We start from the raw sequence: 15501 nt of genomic DNA, 5'->3' as shown, positions 1-15501 counted from the left end.
CAGTAAAGTCTCGTTATATCGATAGTACTGCTTATTACGATACTATTTCTATGAACGCAAGGAGAAAATTTACATGCCGCAGGATCGGATATATCGATAGTCCGGGCATATCGATATTTTTTCCGACTCCCGAGAATATCGATATAACGAGATTTTACTGTATTATTTTTTTTACTAGTTGGTATGATATCATTATGAATATGAAAAGCAAATTAGTGACCGCTGATCATCAGACCAGAGTCACCACAGGGAAAAATATTTGATATAGTGTATTTTTTACGTTAGTAATTCGTTTTTCACATCATTGTAAATGATTTGTGGTAGTTAATTAATTTAAGCAACAACAAAAAAAAAACAAACAAAAAAAACGAGGGGCCAAAAGAGCCGGATCTTTTGAGTGAGCCGAGCCAAAAGAAGCGGCTCTCTGAAAAGAGCCGGTCTTCCCATCACTAATGCGCACAAGGTCGCAAATGACTAAAAGGCCCTTGGACAAAATACGCAGGTGACTTTAAAAGGCGAATTTGACTTTCAATTATCCATTGAAATAAAATACCCACTAATTATAACATGTGCAATGATTCAATATATAATGTTGAAATAAAAACATTGTTGGTTGCCGATTTGAATGCCAGGGCAAATCCGCAATGCATTGTGGGTAAACCACGTCGACTGAAGCATCCCGGATGTAGGGCGTGCTCAACACGAGTGTGGAGAATGATGGCAATTTTTTGGCTCTTTTGGCTCGGCTCACTCAAAAGAGCCGGCTGTTTCGGCTCCAAATGGCTCCTCCATTTTTTTGGTTGCTTAAATGAATTACTGTAATACAAAAGATAACGTAAATTGATGTGTAAAACCAATTACGAATGTAAAAATAAACAGTATATCTTTTTTTTTATTGATATGGCTTTGTTTAAATTCTTCTGACCATATACAGCATATAGTAGTGCTACAAAAAATATAAACCACAAAAACAAAGACTCATCTCAAAACAAGGTCAACCAAAAATTCCAATCTCTGATTGTGTATAATTGTAAGCTTTTTAACGGCATCGATGAGAAGGTTTCTTCAGCCGTCATCTGTACAAAAGTGAACTTTTGTACAGATGACGGCTGAAGAAACCTTCTCATCGATGGACCACTCCTGTACGACTGAGAGCTTACACAGACGCTTTTTAACGGCAGTAAAACCACATAAGTAAGCTTTGATGACCACACAACAAATGATACATTCCAAGTTGTAAAACAAAAATTTGCAAAATTTCCCCATTGTGAGACGAATAAAGGTTTTCTGATTAGAATTAAAAAAAAACATCCAGGTAGAGTTTTAGCTCGTGTTCAGCAAAAATTGGCATTGAGAAAAAGCGTGCGTACGTGTGCGTGTGTAAAATCACCCCCTTTGACCCACCCATAAAATCACCCATTTTGACCTACCGCTGCGATAAGTCAGCTCCGAAAAGCGGCTCCATATTAGAAGCCGGGTCAAGTCGTTCGCTTAAAAGAGCCGCTTCCTTTGCGAACGACACGGCGCGGTGTGTAGCAGTTATGAGAATTCCGGCTCTTTTCAGAGAGCAGGTTCTTTCGGATCAGCTCACTAAAAAGATCCGCTCCTATGGCTCCCAAATGGCTCCTGAGTGTATTTGTTTTTGTTGTTGTTGCTTAAATTAATTAACTACCAAAAATCACGTAAAATGATGTCAAAAACGAATTACTCATGTAAAAACTACACTATATCAAATATTTTTATTGATATGGCTTTATTTACATGTGCACAGAGTTAGTGGATGCTAACTTTGACTTTTCCTGTGATTACTCTGGTCTGATGATCAGCTGTCACTAATTTGCTTGTCATAGTAATAATGCCATCATACCAACTCATAAAAATTGATAATAGTTGAATAATATTAACAGCACAATGTGATAACATTTGTCCACCTGTCTACCCTAAGCCTCGGCCCTTGTCCTCACTGCTGCGTGTGTCTGTAATTCTCCCCTCCCTCCTCTACCACGGATATCGACCAATCACGTGAGGCTTTAACCGAAGACCGAGGGCGGGGAATAGAGGATAAAAAAAAGTCGGGCCCCATTTCCGGCTCCTTGTTAGAAGCCGGCTCTCTTCGTTCACACCAGAGATCCGGCTCTATTAACCGGATCGTTGGCGAACGATACGCCACACGGTTCAAGGCGGCTGGCCGGCTGGCACGAACCTGCGGGTGGAAGCCTCGTTGAGCGTCACACTGTTGGAAGTGTGGACCCAGAGTCTCCTCGAGCCGGTAAGTCCTGTTTCCGGAGGGAAGGCGAGCGGCTCAATCAAATGCTAAGGCCATCTCATTTCCGAGCAAGCCGCAAGGAAGAAAATCCTATTTAGCTTCAGACCAATGTCACAAATGCTGTGTGGGTGATGTTTCTCGTCGAGTTACTATCACAACGGTCCTCGAGTTATCACCGTCAATCAAATCTTGGCTAAAACGATGTCATTTAGCCGCGATCATTTTTGACACGCAAACGAAGCCTCTCAAATAAGGTCAGAAAGCCTTTCAAAGTCCCACAATGAGGACATTTGTTTTCGCTGTCTAGCTAGCTATCGAGCTGGCTATCTAGCTCGCTTTCTATTAGCTGTCTAGCTAGCTACCGAAATGGCTAGCTAGCTATAAGCTGTCGATTAGCTTGCCAAGTGGCAAGATAGCTATAAGTCAGGGGTGCTCACACTTTTTCAACACGGGAGCTACTTTTGAAATGACCAAGTCAAAATGATCTACCCGTTATATTTATTCAGAAATACATTGACGAGTCTTGCAACTTATGTTGACGTACAACCGCATATGTAGCACAACATAATGCTGTACATTTTTTGCCATTACCTGAGTTCACGCCGATAATTTGCAGACGAGACAAACGCACTTTGAAAATATCGTGAAAAAAATGATATTTTTTTCTTTTTACATGGTCCAGCTCCCCGACTCGTTTTTATACCCTATCTTACGTTTAAGAGGATAAAACCGAGCGAAAATTAGGATTTAACTAACGACTAGCTTGTTAACTTTGCGTTGTTCGAGCACGCACAGTGTACCTAATAATGAGATGTCATCTGATTGGTTGTCCGGTGTGTCAATCAAGTGAAGAGATGGTTGATTGGCTAACCTCGAGTTTTCCCCCCAAAACAACTCCACTTTATTTGTATCGCAGTCCGTTCAGAATCAGAATCATCTTTATTGCCAAGTATGTAGAACACACAAGGAATTTGTTTCCGGTAGAACACGCTGCACTAGTATCGTCATCAAAAAAAACTGCCGAGGGTCCACTGGCAGATCGTGGGGGACACCAAGCTGGAGACAAATGTCACGCGATCTACCAATAGTACCTTGGAGATCGATGATTGGACGATCGTGATCGACGTATTGAGCACCCCTGCGAAGCTGTCTGCTAGCTAGCTAGCTTTCTATCTATTTCAGTTACTTCTGGGTTGAGTGAACACTGGCGCGTGTGACTGCTGCTGCTCACCCACAGAAAAACTGTTTTAATAATTAATATTATTATTATTATTATTATTATTATTAGTACGACTAAAGGTTTGGAAAGACTGACCCGAGAAGTGAGCGTTTATTTAGTTTTTGTTTTTGCAGTGAATTATGGAGCCTTTGAAGCAAACAAGCCCCCCAGACTCTGTTTCCCAGGATGTGAACCCTGTATTTTTCCAACAACTTCGAGGTCTGGATATTCCTGAGGAGGCAGCGAAACAGGTGCAACAAGACTCTTTTGTGCAGCTTTGCTGAGCGACTTGTGGGATCTTGTCAAAGCCATTCCCAGAAATCTTGATCTGGGACTGGCTGGACTCTGAACATTTTCCATGAAGACTCTTGGAGACCATCCCTGACCTCCTCTGTCTTCAACTCTGTTCATGTGGTGATGGGGAAGTTGAAATAGTTTCAATTCAGTGACGAGGCCCATGCCACCAATGTCTTGACTGCAACCTACCGGGAGGGGTTTTATTTTATTTTTCATACAAGGGCATTATTATCAGACCCCTACATACATGCATGTTGAGCACACAAATGTATTTAATCGGCATCTTTCTAAAACTTGACCAGGTTAACGCTTTATTGATCAAAATGTTTAAAGGACAACCGTCAACACTTTGTTTCCTAACTGACATCAGAAAAACGTTTTATAGCATCTAAAATACCCAAGACACGCAGGCTGATATTTTTAGTCAAATGCAAAACACCAATAAAAATGACTTCAAGTGTCCAAAATCTGCAAAAAAAATTGAGCTGTGAATTGGGCATTTTCAGAAAGTCCCGCCCCCAGTTCGTGACATCACCCCAAGACTCTTGCATTGCTGGAGAATTTAAACAATGGCTTCAGATTCGGAGAATATGCTTTCTTGTTACACATCCAGTTATGAATATGATTCAAATACAGTGGTACCTCGGTTCTCGACCATAATCCGTTCCAGAACCCTGTTCGAAAACAGATTTGTTCGCACACCGAAACCATTTTTCCTTTTTTAAAGCAATGTATAGCTCAGAAAATGTTAAGCAAAATGGCAAAGACACAAATAACATAAACATAAATGTAACCCAGGCTAATTGTACATTCGGAAAGAAAAGAATTATGAAAAGGATTTTTTACCTTTGTGGTGGTCAGCAAAAGGCGCAGGTGGACGGAGGAAGGACATTTATTGTTTGGAAGGAGTCCCCTTCCATAAAAACTTTGGGGAGCTCTTCTCTCTGAGGGGTGCTCACACGTTCAAATCTCTTTGCTCCTGTCACGTGCGAGTTGACAGCACAGGTTCGCGATGACCTCGTCAATGCCCCCAAGAAAATACCATATGACGAATTCATCCTTGCAACGGAATTAGCATGTGAAAAAATATTCAACCCAGGACCCAAAAAGCAGCACTACGCAACGAAATAGCAGGCATATTAAAAACGGCCAAACCACCACCCATTAATATTACTACAGAGGAAGCAAGAGCCATGATAACACTATCAAAAAACAAAGACATCACAATACTCCCAGCAGACCAAGGCAGAACAACAGTGATTATGAACACGGAAAAATACAAAAGACAGATGTAGCAGTTATTACAGGACGACGCCTATGAAATATTAAAGAAAGACCCAACAGAAGAAAAGAAAAACAAACTTAAAGCACTACTCAAACCCCTATTAAACGAATATAACATAAACAAACAGTCGTACAACCACCTGGTACCCACAGCAAACATCTTCCCCAGGATTTACGGCACGCCACAAATACACAAACCAGATATACCTCTACGCCCCATAGTAGACAGCATAGGATCAGTCACGTACAACCTCTCAAAAGCACTATCAGAAATAACAACACCGTTACTGGGACACACAGACCAACGCTGCAAGAACTCAAAGCAGCTCGCTACAGAACTCGCCATCATAAAAGTACAGAAAGAGGAAATGTTCATATCACATGGCGTCATCTCACTTTTCACCAAAACACCCACCAAAGCCACCATTCGGACAGACTGAAAGGAGACAGGACACTCAAAAACGCACAAATCTAACAGCACATGACATAACCCGGCTACTCCAGTTCATTGCCACATCCACATATTTCCAATTCAGAAACACCATATACAGACAAAAAGAAGGGTTCGCCATGGGGATCCCACTCTGCCATCTTGTGTGGCTTCTTCATGGAGGACCTGGAGCAGAAAGCTCTTTAAACATACAAACCAACACTATGGAAAGGATACGTAGACGACATTCTGGAAAAAATCATAACAGGACATACACAACAGCTTACAGAACACCTCAACTCCATAGACACCACAGGCAGCATCAAGTTCACCCATGAAGAGGAAACAAACCAATCCATCGCCTTCTTGGACTTGAACATACACCACACGGACATCAAAATAAAAGTACACAGGAAACCCACACATACCGACCAATATCTCCTTTGGACATCTGAACACCCCACTATTCATAAGTTGTCAGTCGTCAGAACATTACATGAACGCACCACAATAATCACGGACCCGGAGGACAGACCACAGGAGGAAAAACATATACAACACGCACTACAAAAATGCCAATATCCTCAGTGGGCAATAACTAAAGGTGCAGAGCAGGTCAAAAACAACACAAGACAGGGGAGAAAGAAAAAGCAAACAAACAAGAGCACAGAGGAATGGTAACATTGCCATACATGAGAGGGATCACAGAACGCATACAAAGAGCACTGAGGAAACACAACATAAACTCACCGGTCAAACCACACACAACTCTCCGACAGATCTTGGTACACCCAAAGGACAAAATACACCCGGAAAATAAATCTTCTTCTTTTCCTTTGGGCTTTTCCCCTCAGGGGTCGCCACAGCGAATCAATGTCCTCCATCTATCCCGGTTTTGTTCATCCTCTTCTCTCACACCAGCTACCTTCATGTCCTCTTGGACCACATCCATAAACCTCCTCTTGGGTCTTCCTCTCGGTCTCCTGCCTGGCAGTTCAAGACTCAGCATCCTTCTCCCGATATAGTCACTCTCTGTCCTCTGCACATGTCCAAACCATCTCAGTCTGACTTTCTCTCCAAAGCCTCTAATATGAGTTGTCCCTCTAATGTACTCATTCCTGATCCTATCCAACCTGGTCACACCCAAAGAAAACCTCAACATCTTCAGCTTTGCTACCTCCAGCTCTGCTCCTGTCTTTTCTTCAGCGGCACTGTCTCCAGTCCAAACATCATGGCTGGCCTCACCACGGTTTTATACACTTTTCCTTTCATCCGAGCTGAAACCCTTCTATCACACATCACACCTGACATTTTTCTCCAGCCGCTCCAGCCTGCCTGGACACGCTTCTTCACCTCTTTTCCACACTCTCCATTGCTCTGGACAGTTGACCCCAAGTACTTAAAATCCATCAACAGGGATGAGGGAGCTTACATGCTCTCTACTACCTGGAGCAGTATCTTGGAGCAACGAGCGGACAGCGGGGGGCGTGACTTGCCTGTCACATCTGACAGGCTGTAAGAAAAGAATCTGGTTTAAATCGTTTTGTGGCAGTTTAAGTCATTTTTATTAGTGTTTTGCATTTGACTGAAAATATCAGGCTGCGTGTTTTGGGTATTTTAGATGCTATAAAATGTTTTTCTGATGTCAGTTAGGCAACAAAAAAATGGTGTCGGTTGTCCTTTAAGCTACCAGGTTAAATCTTTATTGATGAAAACATACAAGCATCTATTTTTTTGTGTTGAGTTGCAATAATGTCCTGTTTTTGCGGGTCTCCTGTTTTCTAGGCTCTCCTGCATACTGGGAATGTGTCTGCTGAGGAGGCGGCCATGTTCTACTTCAACAAGCTGGAGAATGAGGTGCCCTTAACGTAGCCTTAGTCTCCGCAGGTATAATTTGACTCGTTGACGGAATGAGTTTGTCCGACGCCAAATGTCAGCGCCTGCTGTGTCTCCTCGACAGCAGGCCGACGGAGACCTCATGTACAAAATGGTGTTTGTGATCAACACGGAGCTTGCTATGGGGGTTGGAAAGGTAAGTTTCGTCTCGTTCTTGCTGTTGGCAATTTGCATATCGGCCCTGCAACCATGATTTCAAAAAGATGAAATGTTGGTACATTTTGCGCAGACTGCGGCTCAGGTGGGACATGCTGCTGTGGGCTTGTACCAGGCTCTGCAGGATAAAAACAGCTGGAGGGAAATGGCCTGGAAGTGGGACCAGAGTGGGTAAGGCTTACAAAATCAGATCAGTGAGCACACGTGTCGGCGTCTTTGTCAGCACATTCGAGACACGTTTTAAGCCCATAAGAATATCAAACGATACAACATTGTGGAAAAGTCCAAATGCCTCAACAATTTGGAGTAAAACATCTCTGAATGCATCCGTTGGGGTCTGGTACCACCCTTCTCGAGAGGGCTTGGACTCTCTTCCACTCTGGAGTTGCCACAGTGAGGGGCATAGAGCAGGCGTGGGCATACTCATTGACCCCCCCCCCCCCCCCCCCCGGCACGCCGCCTGTATGTTGGGATTACTTCCCTCCGACTTCAGGTGGGGCGGACGGGTCCTGACTGTTGTTTGTGCATAGGCACCAAACAGCAGCTCAGTGGACCCATCCTTTTTGGAGTCCTTAGAGCAGTGGTTCTTAATTTTGTTGGAGGCACCGAACCCCGCCAGTTTCATCTGCTCATTCACCGAACCCTTCTTACAATGACTGCCTACTAACTGCAGTCTAAACTGAGGGGTGGAGGATACGCCAAACCCCTGAGACCGACTCACCGAACCCCTAGGGTTCCGTCCAACCCAGGTTAAAAACCACTGCCTTAGAGGGTGTGCTAGAGAGTCCTCCTTGTGGGGTTGTTCTACCGGGTGATTTTAATGGTCATGTGGGCAACGACCGTGAGACCTGGTGGGGTGTGATTGGGAGGAACGGCCCTCCCGGTCACAACCACAGTGGGTTTTTGCTATTGCTCAACACGGACTGTCCATAACCAACACCTGGTCCAAACATAAGGGTGTCCATATGTGCACTTGAAACCAGCATTTCCATGATTGACTTTGTGGTTGTTTCATTGGATTTGCGGGCGTGGGTTTTGGACACTCGGGTGAAGAGAAGGGCGGAGCAGTCAACTAACTGACCCACCACCTGGTGGTGAGTAGGCTCCGACAGTGGGGGAAGATGCCGGTACCACCCGGCAGACCTAAACGTATTGTGAGGGTTTGTTTTTGGTCGCATCTCGTACAAAACCCTGTCAGGAGTTTCAACTCAAGGATAGCAGAAGGCACAAAAACAATCAAACTCAAGATCGAGTCCCATGCGAGTCAAAAACCAAAGAATAAAAATGGGTTTCAAGCCGAACGTTGTAGCTGGGCAGCTCAGAGACAGGTGATGTAGTGACCTAATAGAATGCAGTCACCTCAGCTCCAAGTGTGCATTTTGAAGCACATCCACTAGAGTATCTCAGAGGTAATAGCATCACCTCAAAAACGTTGATGGACACCATGCTCAGAATCCCTCATTGGTCAAAATACCAGTAAACACCAATGAGCCTAATGAGCATATCCCTGAATGTCTGAAGCTCGGTTTGAAATTAGCGCAAGGCTAGTTGATTTAGAAAGTACCATAAAACTGTGACAAGAACTCTGTTTTGATTCACGAAAAGGCCATGGACCAAAAGTATTCAGGCCAGATTTTATGTTTCCAATGGTTTGAGCAGGGACCACACATTCAAGGACTTTGGTCCACATTTTAGGGGCCAGGGAAAAGAAAGTACACTTGGAATTTTTTATGTCATCTAATAATGAGTCATGTTTTTCTTGATTTCATCCAGAGCTAAGAAGATTGTGGTTCAGGGTACCAACGTTGCTCATCTTTTCGAGCTTCAGGCCAAGGCCATGAGTCTCAATCTGCCAACATACCTGGTCCAAGATGCCGGGCTTACTCAGGTGACCAAAGTGTGGGTGTCATGCCCAGACTCCCGAGGAGTTTTCAAATTGTGATACCTCGGCTTACGAACGCCTTTGCTAACGAACCTTTCGGCTTACCAACGTTAAATTCACGAGAATTTAATCTTGGCATACGAACTATTTTTCAGGATACACACGGAGCGCCACAATGAGTCATGTGGCGTTCGCGAACGAGCCCGTTCTCCTAATCTATACCATCTCTACACTTGATGCAAAAAGCTATCAACCCAGCTAAACAGAACACAATTGATGAGGAACTAGGTCAAATGAGCGCAGAGAAAGCACCTACAAGAGATCATTCCTCAAGATGGTGAAAGAAGAAGGCTATGTCAGATGTTTAATGATGATGACACCTGCCACTTCATTCCATCAACGACCATCACAAAGGTCAATAAAACGCATTTATTATACGGTACAGTTTATTTCTTTAATTACAATACCATAGCACATTTATTATACATGAAATAAGGTATATTTTGTATAGTTTTAAGGCGTAGAAAATTATGTTTTATGGGGACCTGAGAACTGATTAGTCTGATTTGAATGGTTTCCTATGGGAAATTAATGTTTGGGATACACACTTTTTGCCTCACACACTCTGTCTGTGAACCAATGACGTTGGTAAGCCAAGGTATGACTGTATTTCTTCCACTGTGAAGATGATCACAAATGGCCAGATTCCAAAAGCTGGCGTTGTCTTTGTTTAGGTGGCCTCTGGTTCCCACACTGTCCTGGCTGTCATGGGTGAGGAGGACATGGTCAACAACGTCACTGGCGGTCTGAAGCTGCTCTGAGAGGCCGAAGACCACATCAGCAAGTAAAGCGCCCCATTTAGCCAGAAAGCGTGTCAGCTTTCGACAGTCCCAAGCACAGTCTCCTGACGTTTGTTTCCTTCAACTGTGTGCAGGTCGACGGCTGGCTTTGCTGAGCATTGTGATCTGAAGGAAGGGCGAGTTCCTTCACACTTTGACACCCATTTTTGTTTTTTCCATTCCAAATGATATAAGCAATCACTATTTGATTTGGCTTAACATTGCAATCTCTCTCGTCAGTTTGCTTTGAAACCAGTATTGGACTAAAGGTTATTCTGAAGAAATGCCGACAGAAATGCTGACAGAGTCGGTGCTTTGGTGCAAAGCGGCCAATGACAACTAGAAATGCAAGCAGCTGTTGACTGGAAATGCAAGGCGTTTTCTCAAAAGGTATCCAAAAAAAAGAGAATAACCACAGTAGATAGGCACTTGGTGCTGTTGTATTTTGTATTCCTATGATGTTAATTTGCATGGTTGCCATCCATGCCAGCGTTTTGAGTGTGAAGTTTTCCAATTCAAGAAAATGACTTCCTTCTAACATTGATGCTTTGATTGGACAGGCGGGCTGAGTCAGCAGAAGACACGGTACGTAGATATGAAGGGGGAAAAAAAACGCAGCTGTTTTTCAGTCCATATCAAACATCAACAGAACAAAACCGTGAAGGTATTAACACAAATAAATACAATAAAATACATCAACTCATTCATTCATAAATACATACAGTAAATAAATGCCTAAATACATACATACATAAATTAATATATAAATAGACAAACACATAACTAAACGAATAACAGAGAAACAAACAAATAGCTAATTAAATGAATTAATTCATACATACATAATACGTAATAGTTTAGTTTTTTTATTTTGTTTTACTTTGTTACTTCCGGGTTGAGGGAACGCTGGCGCGTGTGAGCCTCACCCGCGGAAAAAATATCCTGTAACTGTAAAGTGTCCTTGGGAGTTTTGAAAGGCGCTTAGAAATGAAATTTATTATTATTATTATCAATTTATTTGTGAGAAGAGTGAAACTATGGGACAGCATATTAGCCATCTTGCTGGCTGGCAATCTATGATCTATCAAGTCGGCTATCTATTAGCTTAATGGTTATCTAGCTAGCTGTTTGGCTGACTTTGCTGAATAGCTATATATCTATCTAGCTAGCCATCTATTAGCTATATAGGTAGCTGGCTGGCTATGTAGCTCGCTTTATCTATTTGAGTTACTTCCGGGTTGAGTGAACGCTGGCGCGTGTGGCTGCCGCTGCTCACCCACAGAAAAACTTATCCTGTGACTGTAAACTTGAGAGTTTTGAAAGGCGCTTAGAAATGAAATGATTATTATTATAACACTTCAGATTTGAAAACTAGTTATTGATGAATTTGTTGTGCGCTCTAGATATGTAACATGTGTCATTGTCATGGCTTCCCCAAATTCATAACGGCCCCCGAGAGCAAAGCGTAACCACAATGTGGCAAAAAAAAGACTGACACGCGTGGTTTAATTCGATCCATCTGACTTTGTCTTCGTCAGGATATTGGCATCTGCATAACGTCAATGTAAATGAAGCCAATGAAAAGCTTTGGCAATTGCAGTCAAACTCACTGCAATCAAGAGTCACTTGCATATCACCGTTTTGGATCCAATGATAAAGACACACTTTTCCCGGCGAGTTTCTTTGGTTTCCGTGTGCCAGCCACAACTTTTCTTGTTATTCATCAATCGTTCATGTCAAGTAGTAGTCATGATTTTAACGCATATCCATTTTTTTTAAACCTGGTTTGGGAATTGCCGGATCTCCGAAGATCAAGGAGCCGGAAATGGGAGCCGACTTTTTTCTTTTTTGTCCTCAATTCCCTGCCGCCGGTCTTCAGTTAAAGCCACACGTGATTGGTCAATATCCATGGTGGGAGGGATGAATGACAGACACACAGCGGTAAGGAGAAGGGGAGAGTAGACAGGTGGACAAATGTAATCACATGATGCTGTTGTTATTATTCAATTGATGAGAAGGTTTCTTCAGCCGTCATCTGTACTTTTTTTGCTATGATAACATTATTAATACGAAAAGCAAATGAGCGACAGCTGATCATCAGACCAGAGTAACCACAGGGACAGTCTAAGTTAGCATCCACTAACTCTGCACATATAAATCAAGCTATATCAATGAAAAGAGTCGATAGTGTATTTTTCACATGAGTAATTCCTTTTTCACATAATTTTACATGATTTTAGGGAGTTTTCTTGCGCCGGTCCCAAGCCCGGATAAATACGGAGGGTTGCGTCAGGAAGGGCATCCGACGTAAAAGCTTGGCCAAAACAAACATGCGGATCAAACCTCTAAAGATGGAGGACACTGATTTGCTGCGGCGACCCCGTCAAGGGAAAAGCCCAAAGGAAAAGAAGAATTAAATTAAGCAACAACAAAAAAACCGGAGGAGCCATTTGGGAGCTAATAGAGCCGGATCTTTTTAGTGTGCCGAGCCAAAAGAACCGACTCTCTGAAAAGAGCCGGAATTCCCATCCTAGTTTCCTCATCTCTCGTCTTCTCCCCGTTTCCCCCTTGTGCTCTGCAACTTTGGCCTTGCAATATGTCATTACAAGTCCAAATGAATTGAATGGACAGTCATCATTCATATCGAACCTCAGTTGTGTACCAATCTTTGGCTGCCCGGATTACAAAGACCAAAGGGGCCGTCGTTTGCCCACCTCTGGACCAGACCATGGCGCGGTGGTTGCAGACTGAACACCTCTTTTGGGTCTGTGATCATCACTTCAATCATTTTACCAAGTTCTTCATCAATTGAGTTCTGTTTTTTTAGCTTCTTGTATAGAGTGGCTCAAGGACCTGTGGGTTGGATGTTGTGACAGACATTTCAGCAGCAGCAACAGATGCAGACACACTAGAACCTTGAATAATGGCTGCTTCCCTTGCTTGTGTCTTCTTTTCAAATTGTACTGATGGGTGGACTGTTCTTATGTGCTTGTGCAGGTTATTTGTGGAGCCTGATCGATGGGATATTTTAACCTTGCACAGTCTACACTTTGCCTTTTTTAACTATCAATAAAGTTGAAATGAGTCCATATTTCACTGCGTTTTCTATCCATTTTCCACCGTGTTAATTTTCTTTGTAATGCTATCGAGCTCTCATCTCCCGTTCGCACATGTGCTCTGTGTGCCGCGTTTCTCTCACTGCACTGCTTCCTGCAGTGTGTGTCTGTAATTCCCCCTCCCTCCTCCACCACGGACCTTGACCAATCACGTGAGGCTTTAACAGAAGACTGGGTGTGGGAAATTGAGAGAAAAAAAAGTCGGTTCCCAGTTAGGAGGCGGCTCCCGTCGTTCACTTCAAAGATCCGGCTCGTTCGCGAACGATACTTCACGACAGTCTTGGCTGGCACTCAAGTGCCGGAGTGAGCTTTCTTGAAATTGGAAATGGCCGGCCGAATCGTCGTCGCACCAAATGATTGCATTCGGCGCGTTCATCGAAAGAGACGTCAAAAAACGGAGACGTGACCAAGGCAGCACTCCAAAGCAAGACAAAAGCAAACTGTACACCCCAATAACGACAAAAAGACTCCATGCCAGGAATCCAGATCCTTTTCAATACAAATGTCACGCTATATTTTCCAAGGCTTGAAAGGGGCAGATCCTCAATTTGTCGTCGATTGGTCTTCGGTGTTCCTCCACGAGCGTCTTTGTCCGGCGACTTGTCATTCGCTTTGGGATTTATTTTCGCTGAGCACTTGCAGCCCAAAACGCCCCTTGTGGGTGGGCCAAAGAAAGACCAAAAAAATGGCGACGCCTGATTCTTGTAGCCAATCAACGAAAGGTTAGGCAGCACTTCCAGTGACTGACACGCGAACGCCCAATCGCGGGACGCAAGCGAAGAAGCTCCAACCAACGGAGAGCCCCTGCACGGTCGCCAGGGAAACCCCATGGCGCGGTTGTGTGTCAGTTAGTGATGGGAATTCCGGCTCCTTTCAGAGAGCCGGTTCTTTTGGTTCATCTCACTAAAGAGATCCGACTCTTTTGGCTCCTAAATGGCTCTTCGGTTTTTTTGGGTTGCTTAAATTAAATTAACTACCAAAAATCAAATACAGTGAGACCTCACCTTACAAACACCTTATCTTACAAACGTCAAATTTATGAAAATTAAACCTTATAATAAGCACTATTTTCATAATACACACCCACCACGGCTGGCGGAGTGATCTTCAGCGGAAGCACACGACCGAACCGCACCAGAGGTGAAGTTACCAACAGTCCTTATGGAAGGTGACTCTCCTTCCATAAGCCATCAACGACCATAAAAAAGATAAATAAAACTTTATTTTACAGCACAGTTTATTTCTTTAATTACAGTCCTCATGTAATGTGCCTCTCTTTCCAAACAGCAATTCCCTTTGACCTTCGACCTCCAACGCCATTCCATCAAGCATCAATGACCATCACAAATGTAAATAAAGTGACTTTATTATACAGTGCAGTGTATTTCTTTCATTACAATACAATATCACATTTATTATGCATAGGATAAGGTAGGTTGTGTGTAGTTTTAAAGCTTATTTAGTTGAAAAGTATATTTTATGGAAACCCGGGAACGGATTATTCCCATTTTAATGGTTTCCTATGGGAATTTTTGTTTTGAGATACACACTTTTCGCCTTACACACTCTGTCTGGGAACCAATTAAGTTCGTAAATTGAGGTCTCACTGTATGTGAAAAACGAATCACTCATGTAAATAATATATATATATATATATATATATATACAGTAAAGTCTCGTTATATCGATATCGGATATATCGATAGTCCCGGTTATATCGATACTATTTCTATGCGCGCACGGAGAAAATTACATGCAAACAGGGTCGGATATATCGATAGTCCCGGTTATATCGATTTTTTTTCAGACTCCCTTGAATATCGATATAACGAGACTTTACTGTATATATATATATATATATATATATATATATATATATATATATATATATATATATATATATCCTTACCCCCCCCCCTTTTTTCCTCACTGCTGCGTGTAATTTTTCCCTCCCTCCTCTACCACGGATATCGACCAATCACGTGCGGCTTTAACCGAAGACCGGGGGGAGGAATAGAGGACCAAAAAATTTCGGCTCCCATTTCCGGCTCCTTGTTATGAACCGACTCTCTTCGTTCATTTCAGAGATCCGGCTCGTTCGCGAACGACACATCAG

General features: G+C 43.0%; 1 protein-coding gene across 7 annotated transcripts; it reads left to right on the top strand.

The window, feature by feature from the left end:
- Positions 1-2114: 2114 nt before the first annotated feature.
- On the top strand, positions 2115-13360 carry LOC148890895 (putative peptidyl-tRNA hydrolase 2). 7 transcript variants are annotated; one of them, XR_016116640.1, is made up of 10 exons: positions 2115-2269; positions 3620-3736; positions 7282-7353; positions 7457-7528; positions 7622-7719; positions 9322-9436; positions 10165-10274; positions 10365-10659; positions 10830-10854; positions 12510-13360. XR_016116640.1 is itself a non-coding variant. In XM_089010348.1 (8 exons), exons 2-7 carry the CDS (start codon positions 3626-3628, stop codon positions 10249-10251), a joined length of 552 nt encoding a protein of 183 aa, XP_088866474.1. In that variant the 5' UTR covers positions 2115-2269; positions 3620-3625; the 3' UTR covers positions 10252-10274; positions 10365-13360. The 7 variants fall into 7 exon arrangements, 3 of the variants coding, with proteins under 3 accessions (XP_088866474.1, XP_088866472.1, XP_088866473.1); XR_016116641.1 differs by lacking the exon at positions 10830-10854; XR_016116639.1 differs by having other exon boundaries at positions 10830-13360.
- The last annotated feature ends 2141 nt before the right edge of the window (positions 13361-15501 follow it).

The sequence above is a fragment of the Hippocampus bargibanti genome, linkage group LG12 (assembly GCF_051943395.1).
Source record: "Hippocampus bargibanti isolate YZ-2025 linkage group LG12, ASM5194339v1, whole genome shotgun sequence".
Classification (NCBI taxonomy): domain Eukaryota; kingdom Metazoa; phylum Chordata; class Actinopteri; order Syngnathiformes; family Syngnathidae; genus Hippocampus; species Hippocampus bargibanti.
Note: the sequence above shows the minus strand (reverse complement) of the source record. Positions and strands in the feature narration are given on the sequence as shown.